This window comes from Macaca nemestrina, chromosome 6 (assembly GCF_043159975.1).
Source record: "Macaca nemestrina isolate mMacNem1 chromosome 6, mMacNem.hap1, whole genome shotgun sequence".
In the NCBI taxonomy this organism is placed as follows: Eukaryota; Metazoa; Chordata; class Mammalia; order Primates; family Cercopithecidae; genus Macaca; species Macaca nemestrina.
This window is the reverse complement of record NC_092130.1, coordinates 20,295,441-20,321,453: the sequence shown is the minus strand read 5'-3', so window position 1 is coordinate 20,321,453 and position 26,013 is coordinate 20,295,441. Positions and strand designations below refer to the sequence as shown.

Below are 26,013 nucleotides of genomic sequence, written 5' to 3'. Positions count from 1 at the left end.
CTTTTGTTCATGGAAAAACTTAAAATACTATCAACTATAACCCAACAGCAATCACACAATAAGGGAATCTGAGTGCAATAAAGAAATTATCTTTTGAACCTCTCCCTCTGCAAGTAAAACTTGTTAGGTTTCAGCAATCATTCTAAATCTCCTTTTCAACTTTAAGCAAGGAGAGTCAAGATGTATCAAAGAATGATCTCATCTTTCCCTGTGCAATTCCTCACCTGCAACCCCCTGAAATGCCAAAATATTAACAAGCCAGTCCCTGGTCCACAGTGCCTGGCCTGTGAGTCTTTTGTGCTAGTGTTTAAGATAATCTTCCCCTCAATGCTTTTAGGGCCTCGAGGCTTTTCTTTAGAAATTTACCACTAGTACAGGATATCCATTAGGAAGAGCCAAGGAGACCCAGCTGTGACGCAGTAAGTGGAGGGAGAGACCTATGAAAAGGCGGCAATTTCATCGGAAATTACTTATTTTGTCCTTTGAGAGAAAAGTTTAATGCAACAATGGCAACTATTCTTGGGAAGCAGCAGAACTGTAACAGGGCAAATCAGAACAGGGTAACCCTCAATCTCCCTCTTAGTGTGCACGAAACAAGTAGAGCTTATGCTCTTAAAGAAAGCCCACAATTAAAAACTAAAATCTTAAGAGCATTGACATGTACCTATTATCTCACTGAACACTCCAAATGCATTTTCTTAATACAGTAAAGCATGATGCAACATGAACAAGCAGGAAAAGCATCAACAGTATCTCCTCTTACAATAGCCCTTCTGGCTTTCTAATCTTAGTGCTATTTTTCTAACCAGCTCTTTTACTGGAGTTTTAGACAAACTGCACGTACTTCTTCCCAATATACCAGGACGCACACCAAGATGTGCCACTCCCAGCCAGATTCCTTGCTAAAAACTAAACTGTTGCGGGAGATGACAGATTTGTGATTAAGAACATCCCCCAAAATGAGCCATGGGTAAAAATGACTATCCTCGGGAAAATATGGCCACACCACACACAGATCAAAGCCTTGGAATGTGTGGCATTTCCCTCCTAGAAAGAGGAGACAATCTACTCAATCATACGAGCAGCAATAAAAATGAAAATGTTCAAATCCTTTTTCACCATACTGCAAAACATTAAAACAGTAAAATGCTATGGTCCCAGGGAAACACAGCATCTATGCAAATCAGCTAATTTACCCAAAAGCTGACAAATGTGGCTTTGTAGTTCTAGCACATTTGTGAAGTTCTCCTAATAGGACCTCCACTACATTGAGCCCTACCAGCTCAGATACTTCTCATGTGTCATGGAAAGGATTCGGGATGTGCAGGGCATCTGAGATGGTCATCGGTCATTAGGACATGTCTGAACCAGAATTGCTCATCATTCATTCACAAGAAGACAATCATTTCTCCCCATGCCAGGCCCTGTGCTTGGCATAAGGGAGAGTAGAATAGGAAAGTGAGTACCAGATCACTGAAATTTGTGTGTTAAATAAATGAATGGGGCAAGAGTTGAAATATGTTAATACAGGTCTCCTTTAACCATAATCTTCATGACCTTCGATTCAGTTAACCTCTACAAATGCCTATTAAAACCAGTGAGTTCATGCTACTTCCAGAGATTTGTGAATAATCATACTATGATTCTCGAAATTTTCAGGTACGAATAATATTGTTATAACATATTTTCATTTATACCGAGTATACGCTGCAGAATGATAGTATCAAAAGCTACCAGAATTGACTGTGCAACACAAAGTGATTGCAGTGGTAGTAATGATAGCAAGTATTTACACAGCCTCGTGCAAGACATTTTTTTATTGCTTTAAATATTCTTTTAAATTCTCACAATTACCTTATGAGGAGATACTATTATTCTCCCTATTTCACAGTTGATGATATTGGGAGTAACCTGCCTAAGATCACATAGTTTGTAAGTGGCTGATCCAAGTCAGGCTTTGAATCCAGCAAATCTGGCTCAAGAGCTTGTACTTTGAGCCATGTGCCTGAAAAGTGAAAGGGAATGGTTTTTTGCTCAATAAAAGCCTGCTATTAATCACTACAGTTGCAAAAATCTTTTTTGTGTTTTTTTTGAGACAGGGTCTCACTCTGTCGCCCAGGCTAGAGGGCAGTGGCACAATCATGGCTAACAGCAGCCTCAGCCTCTAAGGCTAAAGTGGTCCTCCCACCTCAGCCTCCCAAGTAGCTGGGACTACAGGCACGTGCCACCAAGCCCACCTTATTTTTTCGTTTTTGTAGAGACAGAGTTTCACCATGTTGCACATGCTGGTCTCAAACTCCTGGACTCAAATGATCCTCCTGCCTCGGTCTCCCAAAGTGCTAGGATTACAGGCATGAGCCAAGGTGCCTGGTCCTAAAAATGTTAATGAATGCTTAAACTCACCTGCATCACTGGCAAGTCATATATATACTCCTGAGTATCCATTTCTATCTTTTACACTCAACTCGATGACATTCTCACATTACAAAAAATTTTTCTGAGGCAATAAAAAAATTCCATCATATTTTACCTGACACTCCTAGGCTTTTTCAATAGCTTTTAAGTGAATCTAAATGAGATTTAGATTACTAAATTAAATACAAAATTACCTTAAATAGTAAAAAACAAAAAAAAACAAAAACAAAAAAAAAAGAAAAAGAAAAACAAGCCGCCCTTGCTAAAACCTGATATGCATTTTATTTATTTCTATTTTTTTTGAGATGGAGTTTCGCTCTGTTACCCAGGCTGGAGTGCAGTGGCACAATCTTGGTTCACTGCAACCCCCGCCTCCTGGGTTCAAGTGATTCTCCTGCCTCAGCCTCCTGAGTAGCTGGGACTATAGGCACCCGCTACCACGCTCAGCTGATTTTTGTATTTTTAGTAGAGACAGGGTTTCGCCATGTTGGCCAGGCTGGTCCTGAACTCCTGACCTCAGGTGATCCAGCAGCTTTGGCCTCCCAAAGTGCTAGGATTACAGGCATGAGCCACTGCACTCAGCCCCTGATATGCATTATAAGTACAAGGTTTTTATTTGAGAAGAGGAAAAAAGTGTGATCATAACAGGCTAACACTTCAGTTATGAAGTACTTGGCTTTTCCTTGTAGATACTGACAACCAGGATAGAAAAAATTATGAGAAGTTTTAATGATGGTTTCTGGTTAAGACTCAGATTTCCAGGCAGTATAAGGAAGTAACTGCCAACATTTTTTTTTTTTTGAGATGGAGTATTGCTCTGTCACTCAGGTTGGAGTGCAATGGCACGATCTCGGCTCACTGCAACCTCTGCCTCCCGGGTTCAAGCGATTCTCTCGCCTCAGCCTCCTTAGTAGCTGGGATTACAGGTGCGCCCCAGCACGCCCATCTAATTTTTGCATTTTTAGTAGAGACAGGGTTTCACCACGTTGGTCAGGCTGATCTCGAACTCCTCACCTTGTGATCTGCCTACCTCGGCCTCCCAGAGTGCTGGGATTAACAGGCGTGAGCCACCACGCCCGGCTGTCACATGTCACATTCTTTTTTTTTTGAGATGGAGTCTCACGCTGTCACCCATGCTGGAATGCAGTGGTGCGATCCTGGCTCACTGCAACCTTTGCCTACTAGGTTCACGCCATTCTACTGCCTCAGCCTCCCGAGTAGCTGGGACTACAGGCACCTGCCACCACGCCCAGCTCATTTTTGTATTTTTAGTAGAGATGGTGTTTGACCATGTTGGCCAGGCTGGTCTCGAACTCCTGACCTCAGGTGATCCGCCTGCCTCGGCCTCCCAAAGTGCTGGGATTACAGATGTGGGCCACCATACCCAGCCTTTATAACCGTCACATTCTTATGATACAAAGAAACTTCCATATTTAAATAATGACTGTTTTCAACTTTTTTTTTTTTTTTAGACAGTTTCACTCTTGTTGCCCAGGCTGGAGTGCAATGGCATGATCTCGGCTCACTGCAAGCTCCACCTCCCAGGTCAGGTTCAAGCAGTTCTCCTGCCTCAGCCTCCTGAGTAGCTGGGATTATAGACACGCGCCACCACACCCAGCCAATTTTTATATTTTTAATAGAGACGGGGTTTCACCATGTTGGCCAGGCTGGTCTCGAACTCCTGACCTCATGATCCGCCCGCTTCAGCCTCCCAAAGTGCTGGGATTACAGACGTGAGCCACCACACCTGGCCAGAATATCAGAAATGTGAAGAAACAATATTTAGCTGGGTGCAGTGGCTCATACCTGTAAACCCACCACTTTGGGAGGCCAAGGCGGAAGTTACTGTTTGAGCCCAGAAGTTCAAGACCAGCCTGGGCAACATAGTGAGACCCTGTGTCTACAAATAATTTTTTAAAATTAGTCAGGTGTGATGGTATGTGTCTGTGGCCCCAGCTAAGAGGCTGAGGTAGGAGGATCGCCTGAGCCTAGGAGGTCGAGGCTGCAGTGAGTCATGATTACACCCCTACAGTCTAGCTTGGGCGAGAGTGAGACCTTGTCTCAAAATATATAAATATATATATATTTAATTCACCTTTAAACTGAGTTGGCAATTGGTCTGTTTTCAACATCAAAGCTTTATGGGCTGGGCACAACGGCTCACACCTATAATCTCAGCACTTTGGGAGGCCAAGGCAGGCAGATCACCTGAGGTCAGGAGTTGAGACCAGCTTGGCCAACATGGTGGAACCCCATCTTCCTGCCTCAGCCTCTGGAGTAGCTGGGACTATAGGCATGAGCCACCATGTTCAGCCTCATAAATAATTTCTTTGTCAATTTTGAATATGGAAATCATTTAAATTAGTAATGGAATTAAACTACTTTCCAAGTTTTATATACCATCACACTTTTTGCCATATTTTAATAATATGTATACCATTTTTTTGAAATTTACTTGCTTTTTCCACTTTTTATGTCAGTAAAGTTAATGGAAAACAAATATGCCTTGATATAAAAGTTTACATTACTGGAAGGGAACAGTTTTAACCAAAACCAACTAACTACTCGGTAAGTACAGTCACACTAATTCACCTAAAATTTTGGCAGTTACAGTTCTTAAAAATGGAGACACTGGCCGAGCACGGTGGCTCATGCCTATAATCCCAGCACTTTGTTGGGGGCCAAGACGAAAGAATCACTTGAGCCCAGGAGTTTGAGACCAGCCAGGGCAACAAAGGGAGACTTTGTCTCTACTAAACATTTTTTTAAAATTAGCCGGGCATGGTGACACGCACCTGTAGTCCCAGCTATGGTGGGGGTAGGGGACTTGAGGTGGGAGAACTGCGTGACCCCAGGAAGTCAAGGCTGTGATCTCGCAACTGCATTCCAGCCTGGGCGACAGAGTGCGACCCTATCTCAAAAAAAAAAAGTTGGGGGGGGCACCAATTAGCACTGTAAGCTACAGTCATTTCCTTGTATAGGACTACAGATTGATCAGGAAGGAATCCTGGAAGTGGGGCAATGCCAGCAGCATATTCCAATCACACCACTGACCAAGAAAAACACTCTTATAACTTAATTTCCAACACCTTCTAGAAAATGCCATCCCAAATTTAAAAGATTTCTATCAAAACCAAATTACAGATGGAAGGTGGTGATGGTTGAACAACATTGTGAATGTATTTAATGCCATAGAACTGTATAATTAAAAATGATTAAGATGATAAATTTTACATCTATTTAACCACAATTTTTCAAATACCACACAAAAAGATCACAGTGCTCCATTAATATAACAAGGAGAAAGTGATTTCCACACAATGCCACAAGGAAAGGCAAAAAAAAAAACCTGTTTGGATCTATAAATGTTAGGTTTCTTACTTGAGTAAAGATAAGACAAAGAGTTGTTTATCTTATGTTAGTGTCAATTATCCATGGTAATGACACCAGAATACCCTGGAAAACTAAAAATACACAGATCAGCTATATCACTGTGACTTTAAACTTCCTATTCCTTCATTGAAAATGGCACAACAAAGCATATTACTATTAGCTAATGCTTTCATTTTTTAATCCTGTTCATTTGTTGAATGAAGGAATACAGTAAATCTACACAAACTGTATATCTGGAATATGAAGGGCCTATTAACTAAATCAGAACCAGGTAAAAGTAACTAATGCACCCTCGCCGTTTTATTTTCTCCTGGAAATTGGCATGGCATCCTGTTTCTGAATTCCCTTACATCCAGCATGTTTTTTGTTTTGTTTTTTGAGACAGAGTCTCACTCTGTCACCCAGGCTGGAGTGCAACCTCCGCCTCCTGGGTTCAAGCAATTCTCCTGACTCAGCCTCCCAAGTAGCTGGGATTACAGGCATATGCCACCATGCGCAGCTAATTTTTGTGTTTTTAGTAGAGACGGGGTTTAGTAGAGACAGGGTTTTGCCATGTTGGCCAGGCTAGTCTTGAACTCCTGACCTCAGGTGATCCACCTGCCTCAGTCTCCCAAAGTGCTGGGATTACAAGCATGAGCCACCGTGCCTGGCCATATCTGGCATTTTTTAAGAGATTGTTTTAATAGCTATAATATAAGAACAATACCAAAACAAAAACTACATTTGCCTCAACTTAGAAAATGAGTCTTCATTCTCTCTGGAAAATTCCCCATTGGAGGCCATCACTAGGCACAAATTCCTGAATCAAAACATTAATTTTTCTAGACATCTGCCCATCTCTTCAGCTGTAAGTACTAATCAAAGTGAAAGCATGCAGCACAGACCATAGAAAATTCCCAACTTCAAAGGGAAAACCTAATTTTAGATACAAATTACAGACTTAAGGTATTTCCAATTCCCAATTCAGTTATTCTACAGACTTGTGACCTTTTCAACATAACCAATTTTTAGAAAAGTACAACCTGCTTAAATAGGAGTGTAACTCAATTTAATATTTTGCAATTTAGATACTCTGGCTCACTAATGAAGATATATTCATTTAGTTGATTTTAGTATCAGTTCCCTGTTCTTTGCCTCCAGTCTGTTATCACATCAAAATTCCTGCTTTTTCAACTTAGTACCAATCTACAGTTACTATTTACAGATTTCTTCCCCATCAAAACCATCTGGGGACACACCACCAAGTCATACAAAAAGGCTTCAGACTAGTGAATCCCACTTTCTCTACCTCACTGATGTATAGGGTTTTTTTCAGAGACAGGGTCTCACTCTTGCCTAGACCAGAGTGCAGTGGTGTGATCATAGCTCACTGCAGCCTCCAACTCCTGAGCTCAAGCCATCTTAGCCTCCCAAGTAGCTAGGATACAGGCGAATAGCTGGGACTATAGGTGTGCACCACCATGCCGGGCTAAGTTTTTATTTTTCTGCAGAGATGGCAGGGGGGACAGGGGTCTATGTTGTCCAGACTGGTCTCCAACTCCGGGCCTCAAGCAATCATCCCACCTTGGCCTTCCAAACTTCAAGGAATATGGGAATGAGCCACCGCACCTGGCCTCTCACAGATAATTGTTTGTGGTCTTTGGTTCCACATCTGTAAATGAGAGTTGAATGGATGTTCCTTCCAAATGATTAGTCAGCTTCCTGGTCTATAAATTCTAGAAAGTAAAAAGGGAAAAATACTCTGATGCTTTACATTTCTGAGAATTTCCAGAAATAAAGACATTCTTAGCTTTCACAACTCTTCCTTCACTTGGTTTCTCCCCTTGCCAATCCTTTGTTTTAGCCACGACCGTTACTTAAGCCGCAGATTTGGTCTAAGCCAGTTTACTCCCACTGCAAAGGGAAAAAAAATACCCACTTCTGTTATCTCCATATCAAGAATAAGTGCCTTTTATCATTTCAAAGAGAAATATAAAGTGGCTATAACTACCCAATTCAACTATATCTCCATCTGCAGTAGATACTGGACAAATGTATCTAAGACATTTCCATTGGAACAAAAGTTTTTAATATTCAGCTATTAGAGTTTAGAATACACATTTAAGATTAGAGAGATTCTTTAAAACTTGCTCCCCTAATGAAACTACAAATGAAATATGCCAGACTGCCAGTTTAAAGCAAAGGGGTCATTTGGCATAATATCATTTGTGATATGCTCAACCTTTTCCTCAAAGGTGTGTTCTACAAAACTAAATGTTATTTTATATTCAACAATCATGATTTTTTTTCCTTTCTTCTCTTTCCCCATGGCTTCTGAAACAAATCAAATTTGGTTTATGCCACAAGAGCACATTTACCAAGCACTTGACCATATTAGTAATGTCCACTTCAAACCACTGTTAAGATAAAACTCACCCGGATCATTACACACAGCCTTGGAATTACATGTTTTGGTGATTTTTAAGTCTTTCTGAACTTTAGATTTCAAACTTTAAAAACACCTGAATTAACAAGTTCATTAATCTGAAACAAATACTTGGAAAATCTTTTAGGATAGTTCCTTATAACTTCTCAACCACACTGTGAATTTCAATCAAAGAATTTTTTTTTTTAAGTATAGTTGTTTCTGTTTGCAGGAAAGAATATGTTCTACTCAAGTGAAACATGTTTTTAAATTGTGTGTTCATAATAATCAAAAAGCATTGAGTTCCCCAGAAGAAATTCCACTTGCTTTTGCAGAAATTCGTAACCAGTTCATTACCTTAAGAAAGCTGACAAGACTATTGATTTTCAACCTCCATTAATCTTTTCATTATGCGTTCCATAACTATTTCAAATTGGATTTAGAAATCCACAAAAACTGCTAACACTTTTAAATTTCTAAAAGTATTGAAATTAGATATCCAAAAGTTGTTAAGACACAAAACGTATGAAAGCAACTTTAAAAATCTTGAGATAAACTTGCCTCCACAGCAAATCAGATATATTTCTCACTACTAATACAAAGCTAAAAATGGAAAATAAGAAATCAAATCTTAGGGACAGATGGACCATGTAGAAAAATAGTAAGCTAAGTTACTAGCCCCAAAAGCAGTGATATATGAGGCAGAAAACCAAACAGAAGAGACCGGTTGTAATTACCCAAATGTAAAAAAAGGAAGCATGTGATGAAATATTAAGGCTAAAAATTAAAATTCACACATTTATGAGAAATTGGCAGGAAGGAGGTATCAAATCTAAAAGCATTATCAAACCTCTATACTATAAAATCTTATTTTGAGAATATACTGATTCATCTCTCATTATTTGAAGTTTTCTTATCTCAGATAATATACTCCCTGATAGGACAAATAGCAAAATAAAAGTTTGATTTTTTCATCTCTTCTAAACACTCTTACAAAGAATAATTTTCTACCATCTTGAAATTTTTCAAAGCTTTTTGAGAAACACACACAAATAATTTGGATTTAGTTGATTTTATTTAGTTTTTTTTTGTTTTTTTTTTTTTTTACATTTCAAAGCATTACACAATTACATTTTCTCATTTTCTGACCTGCAAACAGATACCTTAAACGGAAATTATTTTGTTTTAATTATCAAATTAGGTACATCCAAAATGCAACAATTACACATATGACAATTAATTCACAAAGTGTAATTTTACTGGGACATATCCTAAGAATTTAGGAACAGCCAGTCAGGAGAAATCTGACCAAATTTAGCAATCAACTATTTACAAATCCAAAATCAAACCTATCTAAACTCCCAAACCAGAAGCTTGAAAGTATTTATTAAATCCCCACCAGACGAAAGACAGTGATGACTAACACCTATCCAGTCTTGACAGTTTTAATCCCAAACACTGGGCTATTTCCCCAGTCTGTAACTGAATAGCAAGCATCTGTTTATCAAACACCTAACCACCTAACTTTTACACCATTATGCGCATAAGGCTAAGTGTTCATTATTTAAAAAACAAGTAGTCATTAAATATCCACACTATTCCCCCAGCTCACCAAGCCCTTACTGCAATCCCAAATATGCAACCTGTGTCACACAGTGACAGGCTATATTTCATATATATATGTATATATATGTGTATATATACAGTATTAGGTACAAATGGCAATTAACAGTCCCTACAAAAATTCAATTTCAGTTGAGGCTATGGCTCCTATGCCTTGCGATGGTTTTGAACTTCAAAACTGAAAAATACTGCTAAAATCTCATTTCCTTAACACAAAATTTGATTATATGTTCAGTTTAAGCTTCTCAGTCTAAAAATGGCTATAAGGTAAGTATTAAAAAGCCAGCCAACTGAGTGCAACTTCTCTCTCCAATCCGGCCAAGCTATTTCGTAGAAATTATTCCTAACTAGACTAGAAAATCTGTGGTGACTTCCAATGGTCTTGCCTACCTTACTGTCCATGTTCACGTTTCAAACTGTGTCAACAAAGCCCGCACTTCGGGGGTCAGCTGCTTGGCAGCCTTAGCTGCCTCTGTGATAGCCTTGCGATACAGGCCCTTTCTCTTCTTATTAAAGCGTGACTGGAAGTTTTCTAAAAAGGGGGAGAGTTGTGAAAGAGCAAGGAAAGATGTTGTTGGAGACCCAAACCATGAAATACGGGCCTCCTGTCGGACTAAAAGGCCGTTATCTTTCCGGCTCACAGTTATAGTAAGAATACGGGCTGGCCACCAAGGGAAGCCATATATCTTGGCCCAAACAATGTCCCCTACACATATGGTCCTGCCATCTGGTGTGACGCATTTAGAGACGTTTTTGGAAAAGACTTTCATTTTCAAGGAATTACTGAGCTTTTTCTCTTCCTTTGAAGAGGAGGAAGTGGAGGAGGTGGAAGGTGCATGCATACTGCCTGGAGGAAAATCAAAGCTTTCAGAAGAACTACACTCAGAGTTGGAAGATTTCAAATCATCTGTGCTATCAATGCTACACACTGAAGCACTGGAGGAGTCAGATTTCTTTTGATTTAGGGTCATATAAACAGAGATATTGTTTTTGCTGCCCTTTTTGCCCAATGTCTGTGGTTCATCCTGCTCACCAGGCACATGCACTTCATTTGTGTCCTGAACCTCACTGCTGGCCTCTTCAGGGCCTTTTGAGGGACTCTGATTTTCTGAAGGGGCCTCACCTGCTGAGCGGGTAGAGGTGCAGCGAGACTGGGGCTTGGGTGCCATCTTGCCACTCCGCATTTTCTCAAGTCCTGTCTTCAGAGAAGAGTCATTTTCTTCATTCCTGTACCTCTGTGGTTTTAAACGAACCCGGGGTGGAAGGGAACCTGAGCTAGGATTCTGATATCGACGTGTGAAATGGACTTTTGAATGTGCATTTTTGGAAGTAGAGGTTTCATTTTGCTTCTTTTGTGCCTTTTCTTTGGCAATTTTTAACACTTCCCGAGCTTTCACATGATCCATGTTCTTACTCTGGAGAACTTTTTTAGTACTTAACTGAGCTTTTGATGTATTTGCCTGAGCAGAAACTTTTACGACTCTGCCTCTGCTGTGAGCAATATTTGAAACCTTAACCACAGCATTTCTTTTCTGGCTTTCATTTTGGTTTTTCCCATCCACTTTATGCTCAGTTTTCAGTTTTTTGTTCACAGTAGTTACACTTTCATTTCTCCGTTTTTTATCTTCATATTTAGAAGAGTCACTTGCACTACTACCTTTTCTAATTTCCTTTTTTTCAGCAACAACACTGTTTTTACATTTATCACACAGAACTTGCCTGGGTCGTAGTTTAATAGCATTCATTATTGAAGTGGGTTCTTCCCTGTACATTTTTCGTTTGGGTCGCTTAATTTTCCGAGGAGGTGGCTGAGGTATTGATTGGTTATATGTGTCCCTGATAAACAAAGGGGGAGGATAAGGTGCTCCTTCATGGAAGAGAGGTGGTGGTTTGGAAGTCCACAGGCTTTCAGCCAAACTCAGCTCGGGATGCGGGACAGGAGAAGGGTCATCAGGAACAGCACCATTTGCTTCACACTTGACTTCTGTCCCTTCTTGGAATGTATTACTTTGGAGCTGCATGGCTTCTGGTTTATCCTTATATTCCCTTTTGGGAAATACTGTCACAGGGATACCATGGGGCCCAAACCTTTGAAAGAAATGGAAGAAAAAAAGAAGACATTAAGTTAACATCTATAATTCAATTTCTTAAACGTAAACAACACCTGATGCTTACTTACATAACCTTTCCCGAAAACTACTTCATATTAAAAGACAAGAACACAAAAATCTACTATCTCTTCCCCCAAAAGTCCAGAGACCTTCATTTCTTTAGGTCCTACATTTTTGGTAAAAACAAACAGCTGCCCTAAGCAATGCAAGAATAGTTGACTATACTTAAAATAGGTATTTCCAGTACTGAATCAGAAAGAATGTTTTCTCAGACAGCTTTATGTTAAGCATCACATATATTTCATTCACTGAACCATATACAACATTTTCAGTAAATGCAACTACAACTTTTGTGAAACACACACATATTTCTTCCTCTGGTTATAACAGCTTTCAAAACTTCCACAAAGCAAATTCAGCCTTAACTATCCAAAGCTATTTAATGAGTAAAATCCCATCTCAACTTTATTGGTTAATCACTGAAGATTCAAAGAAAGTTGCTCTTCTACTCTTGTATCCTAACTAGTTACCTATTCTGTCTCCCAAAACACAAAAATATCAAGAACTCAGATATTCAAACTACTTCCGAAGCAAACAGTTACAGAGCTGTGGCTTTCTAACTTTTTAAATCATCTCATATTAAGAAATATATTTGCACTGCAATCCAATAAAAACACTTATGAATGTATACATGCATCCATATATACATAAATACACAAACTTAAGCAAAAGTTTCACCAAGTACTTAACTGTGTATTTTGTGATACATAATTTCTTTTCTACTCTGGTCTACTTCATTTGTTTTAAGGCTAGTCAGACCCATTAAACTGATTTGAAAACTGTTACGGGTCCAGACCCTGTTTGCACACCACAGTACCTAATACAAATCTTTAAAATTCTCAGTTTTTAATAACCTTATTTGATAGAGTTAGAAATAACAGTGTTTTAACGTGCCTGGGCTGAATACCAAGAACCTGATCCTTAAAATAAACCTTAAAATAAACTTGCTATACTAAGTTTTCTTCACATAAAATCAAATCACGCTACCAAATAATTTCAGCATATATGTTAGCATGTTGACTGTATGCACTATTTGATTCCAACAGTATCTAATACAATACAACTGTAATGCCAGTCCTGTAAGGCAAAGAGCTTAGACCTAAACCCAAAGATTGGCTTCGGGTAGTCAGTCACGCGGAACCTACAAAACTAGATGCCAATGTTAAATATGTCTGTTTTTCTACATTACAAATCTTCAGTGTCCAGATTCTCCAAAATGTTAAAAAAAAAAAAAAAAAAAAAAAAAAAAAAAAAAAAAAAACTATCCTGGCTAACACAGTGAAACCCCGTCTCTACTAAAAAATACAAAAAACTAGCCGGGCGAGGTGGTGAGCGCCTGTAGTCCCAGCTACTCGGGAGGCTGAGGCAGGAGAATGGCGTGAACCCGGGAGGCGGAGCTTGCAGTGAGCTGAGATCCGGCCACTGCACTCCAGCCTGGGCGACAGAGCGAGACTCCGTCTCAAAAAAAAAAAAAAAAAAAAAAAAAAGACAGGATCTCACTCGGTCATCCAGGGTGCAGTGCAGTGGTACAATCACAGCTCACTGCAGCCTCAACCTCCTAGGCTCAAGCAATCCTCCCATCTCAGCCTCCCATGTAGCTGGGACCACAGACACATGTCACCATGACTGGCTAATTTTAGTATTTTTTGTAGAGACAGGGTTTCACTATGTTGTCCAGGCCAGTCTTGAATGACTGAGCTCAAGCAGTCTGCCCGCCTCAGCCTCCCAAAGTGCTGGGATTACAGATGTGAGCCACCGTGTCCAGCCGGAAATGTCCTTATGCTCCCAAAAAGGTTCAGAATACCTTTGCTAGGAAGAACTCCTGATATTAGGTACTAACAGCTGCGGACAAACCTAAACGCGGGCAGGATTTACAAAGAGCCAGCATACACCAGATACTATTCTAGCACCTGAATACTTTTTTCCCCAAAGTCTTTGTTAGCTTGGCTACCACAAACCAATAACTTACAGCAAATACTTACAAAACATAAAAAGGAAAGGCTTTTTTACCTACGGTAGGAAAAGATTAGGTCTCGGCTAGTCCAAAAAGGAAAGGTACCCTCCTATTGTATCAGACTGCACAGAAAGCTGCTTTCTCCATTCTAACTTCTGGTAACCAAGTGTTTGCTTCCTGACTACTTAAAGTAACTTTAAGCATTTAACGCTTTCTTACACAGTACACAGGAGCTCATTAACCACTTTTTCAAAAGATGACAGGACAAAAGAGGTGCTTCTTGTGTTTTAATGTAGAACCAACATAAACAATGTGACTTATTTGATGTAATACCACTACTTACATTAACAATAACATTTTCTAACTCATAAGAAGGCATCATTTTGCCTCCATCACACATTCACATGATGTTTCAATAGCTGAATGAAGAGAAGTGCCCTTCCTCTTATTGATTTATAAAATTTTTTTATAGAGACAGAGTCTCACTCTATCACTCAGGCTGGAATGCAGTGGTGCAATCATGGATCACTGCAGCATCAACCTCTTGAACTCAAGCAATCCTCTCACCTCAGCCTCCCGAGTAGCTGGAATCCACTACAGGCACCTGCCACCATATCCAGCTCCCTTCCTTTTATTAGGACTAACTAAACCATACTTACCTTAATGTTTGAGGTGAATTTTCACAGCTATCTTTATCAACTGTTTGTATCCTCTAAACTCATTTTTGCATGTGTAAAATAAAACACTATTTCCAACCTTAAAGGATTCAGATAAAGATCAGTAAGTCAATACACGGCAGCCATTTTCCTTGGCTAAAATTTACTTTATTTAATTTGCTTCATGTAAGTGATTTAATCTTATTTTCAAACTAATAACCTAAAGCCTGATGCAGTGGCTCACGTCTGTAATCCTAACACTTTGAGAGGGTGAGGTGGGCAAATTGCTTGAGTCCAGGAGTTTCAGACCAGCCTGGGCAACACAGGAAGACTCCATGTCTCTACAAATAGAAAAATTAGCCTGGTATGGGGGTGTGTACCTGTGATCCCAGCTACTTGGGAGGCTGAGGTGGGAGGATTGCTTGAGCCTGGGAGGTCAAGGCTTCAGTGAGCAATGTTCGCGCTATTGCACTCCAGCTTGAGCAACTGAGTAAGACTTTGTCTCAAAAAAAAAAAAAAAAAAAAAAAAAAAGGCCAGGGTCAGTGACTCATGCCTGTAATCCCAACACTTTGGGAGGCCTGAGGTCAGGAGTTCGAGACCAGCCTGGCCAACATGGTGAAAACCCGTCTCTACTAAAAATACAAAAATGAGCTGGGTGTGATGGCACGCACCTGTAGTCCCAACTACTTGGGAGAATTGCTTGAACCTGGGAGGCGGAGGTTGCAGTGAGCCGAGATCACACCACTGTACTCCAGCCTGGAGACAGACAGAGACTCCGTCTCAAATAAAATAAAAAGAAATAAAACAAATACAAAAACAAAAAACACCTAATAATTTACTAGAGGTTTCTTTGGTGGGGGGGGGGGGTTGTTTTGTTTTTTTGAGACAGACTCTCACTGTCGCCCAGGCTGGAGCGCAGTGGCGCAACCTCAGCTCACTGCAACCTCCGCCTCCTGGGTTCAAGCTGTTCTCATGTCTCAGCCACTTGAGTAGCTAGGATTACAGGCGCATGCCATCACACCAGGCTAATTTTTATATTTTTAGTAGATGGGGTTTCACCATGTTGGCCGGGCTGGTTTTGAACTTCTGGCCTCAAGTGATCCACCAGCCTCAGCCTCCCACAGTGCTAGGATTACAGGCGAGAGCCACTGCAACAAGCCAATTTTGCTAGAGTTTAGGGTCCTTCCCATATATTTAATTCATACTCTCAATGCAAGTATGGCCCGCCAATTACTTTACAGCTGTTTATATCAAGTAATGGAATCTGATATGTTTATCTTTATGAAGTTCAGTAAGAATGTTACTATTTCGCAACTGGATTGTTTTTCTTCTTTGCTGTTCCCACATAAGCATACAAAATACCCAAGTGTTAAACGCTTTTAATAACATAGGGAAGAAGCACCTAATTGTATAACGATGAGTGAAAACTGTAGTGAAAACTACAAAAAGGGGGAAAAGGGGAAATAAAACTGGTAATTGTGTGTGGGTAGTGAATGCCTAGCAAAGCAGAAAAATGTATCTAAATAATAATAAAACATCCTCAAAGGACCAAAAAGATAAATCACTTTAAGAAGAAATGGGGATCGCTTCATCTCAGTAATCCTGCTGTCGCCCTTACACAGATAATACCTAAGGCAGTGTTACCAAACTAAGGATGGAGACACTAATTTTGAAATCAATTTCAGGGGTCACACTATGATTAAAATAAAATCAGAGTGTAAAAGTAGAAGTAAATATCTGTAACTGCAATGAATCTGTTTCATACATGTATATAAGGATATATGGATAAGAATATAAAGCAGAAACAAAACTATGGTCCCTTAAAAACCCTAATTTCTCCCAGCCTGACCAACATGGTGAAACCCTATCTCTACTAAAAATACAAAAATCAGCCAGGCGTGGTGGTGCACGCCTGTAATCCCAGCTACTCGGGGGAAGGCTGAGGTTGCAGTGAGCCGAGATCATGCCACTGCACTCCAGCACTCCAGCCTGGGTGACAGGGCAAGACTCCATCTCAAAAAAAAATAAAAAATAAAAATAAAAATAAAACCCTAATTCCTCAAGTACAATCTGAGAAAAAATACATCACAACTCCTCGGAGTGTTTGCAGTGGAAATTCCTAAGCCCTGCCCAAAACATAAATCATAAAACTTTCCTACAGTGGAACTGGGATCTGGTATTTTAGCAAGCACCTTGGCTTTAGCTTTTCCTAAGGGAAGACATTTATGTCTCATGTGAATGCTCACCAAGATTTTATTGAGTAAGTGTTTAGGTGAAAGGCTGACTGGTATCCTTTAAGTTTTCCAAAAGAACTTGCTACAAATACTCCCAAAAAGTTGAGTAATAAGATACTCTACCCACTTTGTACAGCACAAAGGCATGTGTTAATGCATGAGTGACTCCTAACCCTTATCCACTTTCAGTCTTTAACTACTACCCAAAGATTCTAAAGTAAAACAATTCAGGTATTATGGCTTAATTAAAAATATTGCAACTGTCTGCAAATCTGTAATTCTTTGAAAATAAAACTTTCTGTGAATGTTATTCAACAAAAAAAAATTATTTTTAATTTAATAGAGAAGCGGTCTCCCTATGTTGTCCAGAGTTAGTCTTGAACTCCTGGGCTCAATCAGCCTGCCTTCCATAGTGCTGGGATTAGAGGTGTGAGCCACCACAGTCGGCCTCAAAATTCTTTTTTTTTTTTTTTTTTTTTGAGACGGAGTCTTGCTCTGTCACCCAGGCTGGAGTGCAGTGGCCGGATCTCAGCTCACTGCAAGCTCCGCCTCCCGGGTTTACGCCATTCTGCCTCAGCCTCCCGAGTAGCTGGGACTACAGGCGCCCGCCACCTCGCCCAGCTAGTTTTTTGTATTTTTTAGTAGAGACGGGGTTTCACCGTGTTAGCCGGGATCGTCTCTCGATCTCCTGACCTCGTGATCCGCCCGTCTCGGCCTCCCAAAGTGCTGGGATTACAGGCTTGAGCCACCGCGCCCGGCCACTCAAAATTCTTTTAAAGTAAATATCTTCTTAATAATTTAGGAATAAGTGCCAAAAAAAAAGTGTTTTTTTGGTTTTTTTTCGGAGACAGAGTCTCACTCTGTCACCCAGGCTAGAGCGCAGAGGCCTGATTTCAGCTCACCACAACCTCCCCCTCCTGGGTTTAAGCAATTCTCATGCCTTGGCCTCCCAAGTGGGTGTGTGCCACCATGCCCAGCTAACTTTTGTATTTTTAGTAGAGATGGAGTTTCGCCATGTTGGCCAGGCTGGTCTCAAACTCTTGGCCTCAACTGATCGGCCCTCCTTGGCCTCCCAAAGTATTAGGATTACAGGCGTGAGCCACTGCACCTGGCCAGTGTCAAAATTTTAAGGGGGAAGAACACTAGGGTTTAATAGTTACTTTGTGTTGCCGGGCACAGTGGCTCACACCTGTCATCCCAGCACTTTGGGAGGCCAAGGCAGGCGGATCACCTGAGGTCAGGAGTTCAAGACCAGCCCGGCTAACATGGTGAAACCCTATCTCTACTAAAAATACAAAAATGAGCAAGGCATGGTGGTGCACACCTATAGTCCCAGCTACTGGGGAGGCTGAGGCAGGAGAACAGCCCTGGGAGACAGTGGCTGCAGTGAGTCAAAATATCGCACCACTGCATGCACTCTAGCCTGGGCGACAGAGTGAGACTCCATTCTCAAAATAATAATAAAAATAAATAAAAATTAGCTAGGCGTGGTGGCACATGCCTGCAGTCACAGCTACTTGGGAGGCTGAGGTGGGAGAATCGCTTGAGCCATGATTGCACCACTGCACTCCAGCCTGGGTGACAGAGACCCTGTCTCAAAAACAAAACAAAAAAAGGCCATGAGCAGGAATGGTGGCTCATGCCTGCACTTTGGGAGGCCAAGACAGGAGGATAGCCTCAGGTCAGGAGTTCAAGACCAGCCTGGTCAACATATCCAGATGGTATCTCTACAGAAAAAGGAAAAAGAAAAAAAAAAAATAATACCCAGATTCACTTTTTATTTTGAGCCAATGATTTTAGAAACTACCTTGCCTTACAAACAGCAGCAGACTAAATCACAGAAGAGGTAAAACTGAAGCAAGCTTCTTGTGGTTCATATTTCATCTCTTTGTAAGACTGGTTACGATGTCAAAGTTTAACCTGAGAAAAAAATGAAACAGCTAAATGCAAAAGAAAATTTTACCACAGGCCGGGCGCGGTGGCTCAAGCCTGTAATCCCAGCACTTTGGGAGGCCGAGACGGGCGGATCACGAGGTCAGGAGATCGAGACCATCCTGGCTAACACGGTGAAACCCCGTCTCTACTAAAAAATACAAAAAAAAACTAGCCGGGCGAAGTGGCGGGTGCCTGTAGTCCCAGCTACTCAGGAGGCTGAGGCAGGAGAATAGCGTGAACCCAAGAGGAGGAGCTTGCAGTGAGCTGAGATCCGGCCACTGCACTCCAGCCTGGGTGACAGAGCAAGACTCCGTCTCAAAAAAAAAAAAAAAAAAAAAGAAAAAAGAAAATTTTACCACAAAAAATTAAAAATGGAATTATAATACAATCCAGGAATCCCACTTCTGGGTACATATCCAAAAGAATTGTAAGCAGGATCTCAAAGAGATATTAGCCAAAAAGGTAGAAGGTGGAAGCAACCCAACTGTCTACTGACATATGAAAGGACAACAAAGTGTGAGCTAGACAGAGATATATAGATATACAAATATATTATACAAAATAGTACTTTCAGTCTTAAAAAGGCTGAAATCATAGACCAGGTGTGGTGGCTCACACCTATAATACCAGCATTCTGGGAGCCTGAAGCAGGCAGACTGCTTGATGTCAGGAGTTCAAGACCCCAGCCTGGCCAACATGGTGAAACCCTGTCTCTACTAAAAATACAAAATTAGTGGAGCATGGTGGTGCATGCCTGTAATCCCAGCTACTTGGGAAGTTGAGGCACAAAAACTGTGTGAACCCAGGAGGCAGAGGTTGCAGTGAAAAGAGATCATGCCACTGCACTCCAGCTGGGGTGACAGAGTAAGACTCTGTCTCAAAAAAAAAAAAAAAAAGGAAGTTTTTTTTCATGTAGCACATGCTACAACATGAATAAGTCTTGAGGACATTAAGTAAGCCAATCATAAAAAGATACTGTATGAATCCACTTACATGAGAAGTATCTAAAGTAGTCAAATTCACAGAAGCAGAAAGTAGAATAGTTTATAGCAGGTGGAAAAGGAGAAATGGGAAGCTGCTGTTTAAAAGCTATTGAATTTTAGTTTTGCAAGATGAAAAACTTCTGGAGATCTGTTTCACAACAATGTGAATGTACTTAATACTATTGAACTGTATCCTTAATGGTTAAAATACATTTTGTTATTTTTTTTTTTTTACAATTTCAAAAACCTTTTAAAAATGTGTATCTAAGGTAGGCATGCCCATAGTCCAAGGTATTTAGGAGGCTAAAACAGAAGGATCACTTGAACCAGAGTTCGAGGCCATCCTGGGCAACACAGAAAGAACCAACCATTTAAAAAAAAAAAAAATGCGTGGCTGGCCATGGTGGCTCACGCCTGTAATCCCAGCACTTTGGGAGGCCAAGGCAGGCGATCACCTGAGGTCAGGAGTTTAAGACCAGCCTGGCCAACATGGCAAAACCCTGTCTCTACTAAAAATACAAAAAGTAGCCGGGCTTGGTGGCATGCGCCTGTAATCCCAGCTACTTGGGAGGCTGAGGCAGGGGAATCACTTGAACCCAGGAGGCAGAGGTTGCAGTGGGCCAAGATCACACCATTGCACCCCAGCCTGGGCAATAAGAGTGAAACCTGGTATCCAAAAAAACAAATGCGGCCAAGTGTAGTGGTTCATGCTTGTAATCCCAGCACTTTGGGAGGCCAAGGCAGGTGGATCACCTGAGGTCAGGAGTTCAAGACCAGCCTGGCCAACATGGTGAAATTGCGTCTTTACTAAAAATACAAAAAATTACCCGGGGTGGTGACAGACACCTGTAATCCCAGCTACTTGGGAGGCTGAAGCAGGAGAATCACTTGAACCTGGGAGGTGGAATTTACAGATCGCACCACTGCCCTCCAACCTGGGCAACCAGGCGAGACTCCACCTCAAAAAAAAAAAAACAAAAAAAAATGCAGCTAAGCACGGTGGCTCAAGCCTGTAATACTAGCTACTCAAGAGGCTGATCACTTGAGGCCAGGAGTTTAATTAAGTCCAGCCTGGGCAACATAGCAAGACCTGATCTCAAAATTAAGTAAAAAATTAAAATATGAAACAATGAAAAAAAATGTGTATCTAGCTAAATATAGAGAGGAAAGTTTTATGAGAAGCAATACATTGGCACAGTAAAGAATTATTAGTGCAAGGGAAACAGTAATTACATAGTGGAGAAACAGTACAACACCCTAACCTGAGAGAGAATCAAAGTTTACATTGCCAATGAGGGCACATGGCTATCATAGGCCTGAAGATGTGGTGTTCCCGAGAACACAACATTGCCTGCGTAACCTAACCCTCTCAGGAGTAATATCTGGCAAATCCAAATTGAGGAACAGTCCTTATTACATAATTGCTACATAATTATATTGCAAGTAAATGTAATACATAATCATTTACTAGAGAAGAAAAAACACATTGAAGGAAATTTCTATTGGAAAAATTGAAGAAATAATGAAACATAAGATACAAAGTAAAGTATTCTATCAATGTTTCTTTAATTTGAAAACTATACTGTGGCTACAGTTTTCCTTTGATCTTAGAAAAGAAATGCTCAAGCATAAGTAAAGGAGAATGATGTCTTCAACTCAGCCTCAAACAGTTCAGGAAACAAATTTATTTACATAGAGAATGACAAATTAAATGTGGCAAAATGTTACAAATGACTCTCTCTAGAAAGAGTTTACAAGAATTCCCTGCTATGTTTTAAATTATCTAAAAATAAGAAGCTAAAAAAGTAAAAAGCATGAATTCAGTTTACTTAGTTCCACCAATACTTCTATGCAAAGAAAGCACACAAAAAAGAAAATCTATCCCACTTAAGTGCAAATGCCAGCAAATTCACCTCAATTATCACTAAGCATAACTCTATATGAAACATAGTGAGACCCCTATCTCTTAAAAATAAATAAAATGCTTAAAAAACAAGTATGCTAACTGGTCTGATGGTATAAAACAGTCTCAACCCTAGGTCACAGCTTCAGTAGGTGAGACCAGAATGTACCAGTCAATGCTAAATGAGGTTACAGTCTTCAGAAGGCAAGAAATCACCGTGGATTAGTGATCAGGAAATGGGCTTTGCAGGGAATGGGAACTAGAAAGGCTCAAGCAGATTAAGTGAAGAGCAAAACAGACAGTGGTAAATGGTGAAGACTAGTTATCCATTCTGAATATTACTAAGGATTCAGAGGCTTAAATAAGCAATAAAATAAAGGTGATCCACTGGCAGAAAAAGAGAAGGGCATGTTGGTGAGCATACCTGAGTGGAGAGGGCTGTCAGTTTAAGAGAGTGATAGATGGAGAACAACCAGTCTCTTAAGAAGGCTGGATGGGGCCGGGCGCGGTGGCTCAAGCCTGTAATCCCAGCACTTTGGGAGGCCGAGACGGGCGGATCACGAGGTCAGGAGATCGAGACCATCCTGGCTAACATGGTGAAACCCCATCTCTACTAAAAAAATACAAAAATCTAGCCGGGCGAGGTGGCGGGCGCCTGTAGTCCCAGCTGCTCGGGAGGCTGAGGCAGGAGAATGGCGTAAACCCGGGAGGCGGAGCTTGCAGTGAGCTGAGATCCGGCCACTGCAGTCCAGCCTGGGCAACAGAGCAAGACTCCGTCTCAAAAAAAAAAAAAAAAAAAAAAAAAGAAGGCTGGATGGGAGCAGTAGCTCACGCCTGTAATCTCACACTTTGGGAGGTCAAGGTGGGTGGATCACTTGAGACCAGGAGTTCAAGACCAGCCTGGCCAACGTGGTGAAACCCCACCTCTACTAAATATACAAAAAAATTAACCGGGCCTGGCGGTGTGCATCCATAATCCCATCTACTCAGGAGGCTGAGACAGGGGAATCGCATGAACCTGGGAGGCAGAGGTTGCAGTGACCTGAGATGCACCACTACACTCCAGCCTGGGCAACACAGTGAGTCTCTGTCTCAAAAAAAAAAAAAAAAAAAAAAACCTAAAAAAGAAAAAGAGGAGACTGGCTGAGAGTGATAGTGATGGCTCATGCCTATAATCCTAGCACTTTAGGAGGCTGAGGCAGGAGGATCACCTGAGGCCAGGAATTTTGAGATCAGCCTAGGCCACATAGGCAGACCCTGTCTCTTTAAAAAATTAGCTGAGTGTGGTGACACACATCTATGGTCCCAACTACTTGGGAGGATGAGGTGAAAGGATCGCTCGAGCCCAGAAGGTCAAGCCTGAAGTGAGCCATGATGGCACCACTGCACTCCAGGCTGGATGACAGAGCGTGACTTTGCCTCAAAAAAAAAAAAAAAGAGAGAGAGAGAGAGACTAGCGAAGTCTTCTGTCTAGTGATGTGATTAAATGTGTCTAAATTACTTTGTTAAAAACATGGCCAGGCACGGTGGCTCACACCTGTAATCCTAGCACTTTGGGAGGCCGAGGTGGGTGGATCACCTGAAGTCAGGAGTTCAAGACCAGCCTGGCCAACATAGCAAAACCCGTTTCTACTAAAAATACAAAAAAATTAGCCGGGTGTGATGGTGGGTGCCTATAATCCCAGCTACTCATGAGGCTGGTGCAGGAGAATTGCTTGAACCTGGGAGGCAGAGTTTGCAGTGAGCCGATATCACGCCACTGCACTCCAGCCTGGGCGACAGAGAGAGATTCTATCTCAAAAAAAAAAAAAAAACTTAAGCACAGCTATTCTAGTCTGATCCCATCATTTAAAAATTACAAAGAAGAACACAAAAATAATTTCCTTTCCATTATATTCTCAAATATGAGCCCTTTTCCATAATGTTTAGAAAGCATACTGGTGGCCAGGCGCTGTGGCTCATCCCTGTAATCCAAGCACTGCTGGAGGCCAAAGCAGGAGTATTGTTTGAGCCTAGATGTTCAAGACATTGTCATTACTAAAAATAAAACAATTAACCAGGTGTGGCGGCACAGGCCTGTAGTCCCTGCTATTCAGAAGGCTGAGGCAGGAGGATCACTTGAGACCAGGAGTTCAAGGATGCAGTAAGCTATGATCATGCCACTACACTCCAGCCTGGGCAACAGAGACCCTGTCTCTAAGGGAGGAAAAAAAAAAGAACAGGCCGGGCGCAGTGGCTCACAGCTGTAATCCCAGCATTTTGGGAGGCCCAGGCGGGTGGATCACGAGGTCAGGAGATGGAGACCAACCTGGCTAACACGGTGAAACCCTGTTTCTACTAAAAATATAAAAAATTAGCCAGGCGTACTGGCATGCGCCTGTAGTCCCAGCTACTCGGGAGGCTGAGGCAGGAGAATCACCTGAACCTGGGAAGCAGAGGTTGCAGTGAACCGAGATCACGCCACTGCACTCCAGCCTGAGCGACAGAGACTCCTTTTCAAAAAATAAAGAAGAAAAACGGAAAAAAGAAAAGCAAGCATGCCAGAAGGGGACTGTAGGGACAAAACTTACCTACTAAAAGACTGTAACAATTTCCTCATAAGCCATCAGCCCCAGGTGCTAATGAGAAAAAAAGATTAAGAAACACCCCCACCCTCCACTGTGCAAGCAACTGTTACCTCATTCCCTAGTAAAATTTTGTCATTCTTCCAAATTAAAAGGGGAAAGTAGGCTGGGTGTGGTAGCTCACACCTGTAATCCCAGCACTTTGGGAGGCCAAGGCGGGCGGATCACAAGGTCAGGATATCGAGACCATCTTGGCTAACACGGTGAAACCCCATCTCTACTAAAAATACAAAAAAAAAAAATCAGACGGGCCTGGTAGCGGGCGGCTGTAGTCCCAGCTACTCAGGAGGCTGAGGCAGGGGAATGGCGTGAAACCAGGAGGCAGAGCTTACAGTGAGCCAAGATAGCGCCACTGCACTCCAGCTTGGGCGACAGAGTGAGACTCCGTCTCAAAAAAATAAAAAAAGGGAAAGTAACGCTTCACAGGTATTATCTGAAACTTCCACAGATCCTTTCAAAGCATTTTAAAGATGCTCCTATTAAACTGTAGGCCACAGTATAACAGGATGCAGGTTCAGTGGATATTCAAAAGCAAACCCATGTTAAGTGACTTCAAAAGCTACTGTCGGTCAGGCACAGTGGCTAACACCTGTGAGCCCAGCACTTTGACAGGCCAAGGCAAGAGGATCACTTGAGGTTAGGAGTTCGAGACCAGCCTGGCCAACATGGTACAACTCCGTCTTTACTGAAAATACAAAAAAATTAGCCAGGCATGGTGGTGCACACCTGCAGTCCCAGCTGCTCGGGAAGCTGAGGCAGGAGAATCTCTTGACCCCAGGAGGCAGAGGTTGCAGTGAGCCAAGATCACGCCACTGTATTCCAGCCTGGGCAACTAGGTGAGACTCCATCTCAAAAAAATAAATAAAAAGAAAAAACTACTGTCACATTCATCCTATTAAGAGTTCTGCCACTTAGCATCTAGTTCATAAAAGTAGTAATAGTTTGGCTGGGCACAGTGGCTCACACCTGTAATCCCAGCACTTTGGGAGGCCAAAGCAGGCGGATAACCTGAGGTTAGGAGTTTGAGACCAGCCTGACCAACCTAGAGAAACATACAAAACATTAGCTGGGCATGGTGGCACATGCCTGTAATCCCAGCTACTCAGGAGACTGAGGCAGGAGAATCATTTGAACCCGGGAAGCGGAGACTGCAGTGAGCCGAGATCATGCCATTGCACTCCAGCCTGGGCAACAAGAGCAAAGCTCCGTCTCAAGAAAAAAAAAAAGTAGGCCGGGCGCGGTGGCTCAAGCCTGTAATCCCAGCACTTTGGGAGGCCGAGACGGGCGGATCACGAGGTCAGGAGATCAAGACCATCCTGGCTAACACGGTGAAACCCCGTCTCTACTAAAAAAAAAATACAAAAAACTAGCCGGGCGAGGTGGCGGGCGCCTGTAGTCCCAGCTACTCGGGAGGCTGAGGCAGGAGAATGGCGTAAACCCGGGAGGCGGAGCTTGCGGTGAGCTGAGATCCGGCCACTATGCTCCAGCATGGGGGACAGAGCGAGACTCCGTCTCAAAAAAAAAAAAAAAAAAAAGAAAAAAAAAAGTAATAATAGTTAATACTTATATAGCACTTGCTATATACAAGGCATTATTCTAACTGTGTAATTACATTAATTGATTTAATCACCACAGCAAACCTATTAGTAAAGTACTATTACTGTCCCTATTTTATAGCTGAAGAAACTAAAGCACAGAAACGGAAAGTGACCTTCCC

General features: G+C 41.6%; 1 protein-coding gene across 11 annotated transcripts in view; it reads right to left on the bottom strand.

Annotated features, from left to right (window-relative positions):
- The window catches only part of LOC105482339 (PWWP domain containing 2A), a 73,998-nt gene that overhangs the window by 31,341 nt on the left and 16,644 nt on the right, over positions 1-26,013 (bottom strand). For 5 of the 11 annotated variants that reach the window (XR_011624504.1, XR_011624505.1, XR_011624507.1 and 2 more), the window contains 2 exons: positions 10,226-11,923; positions 7,417-7,523 (listed from right to left, as the gene is read on the bottom strand). Coding sequence is in view for 2 of the 11 variants with exons in the window: in XM_011742367.3 (XP_011740669.1) it covers positions 10,240-11,923 (1,684 nt within the window). In the remaining 9 variants the exon portion in view is untranslated. Of the gene's footprint in view, positions 1-7,416; positions 7,524-9,283; positions 11,924-26,013 lie in introns of those variants that run through there. The other 6 variants (XR_011624511.1, XR_011624510.1, XR_011624506.1 and 3 more) reach the window with 3 other exon arrangements.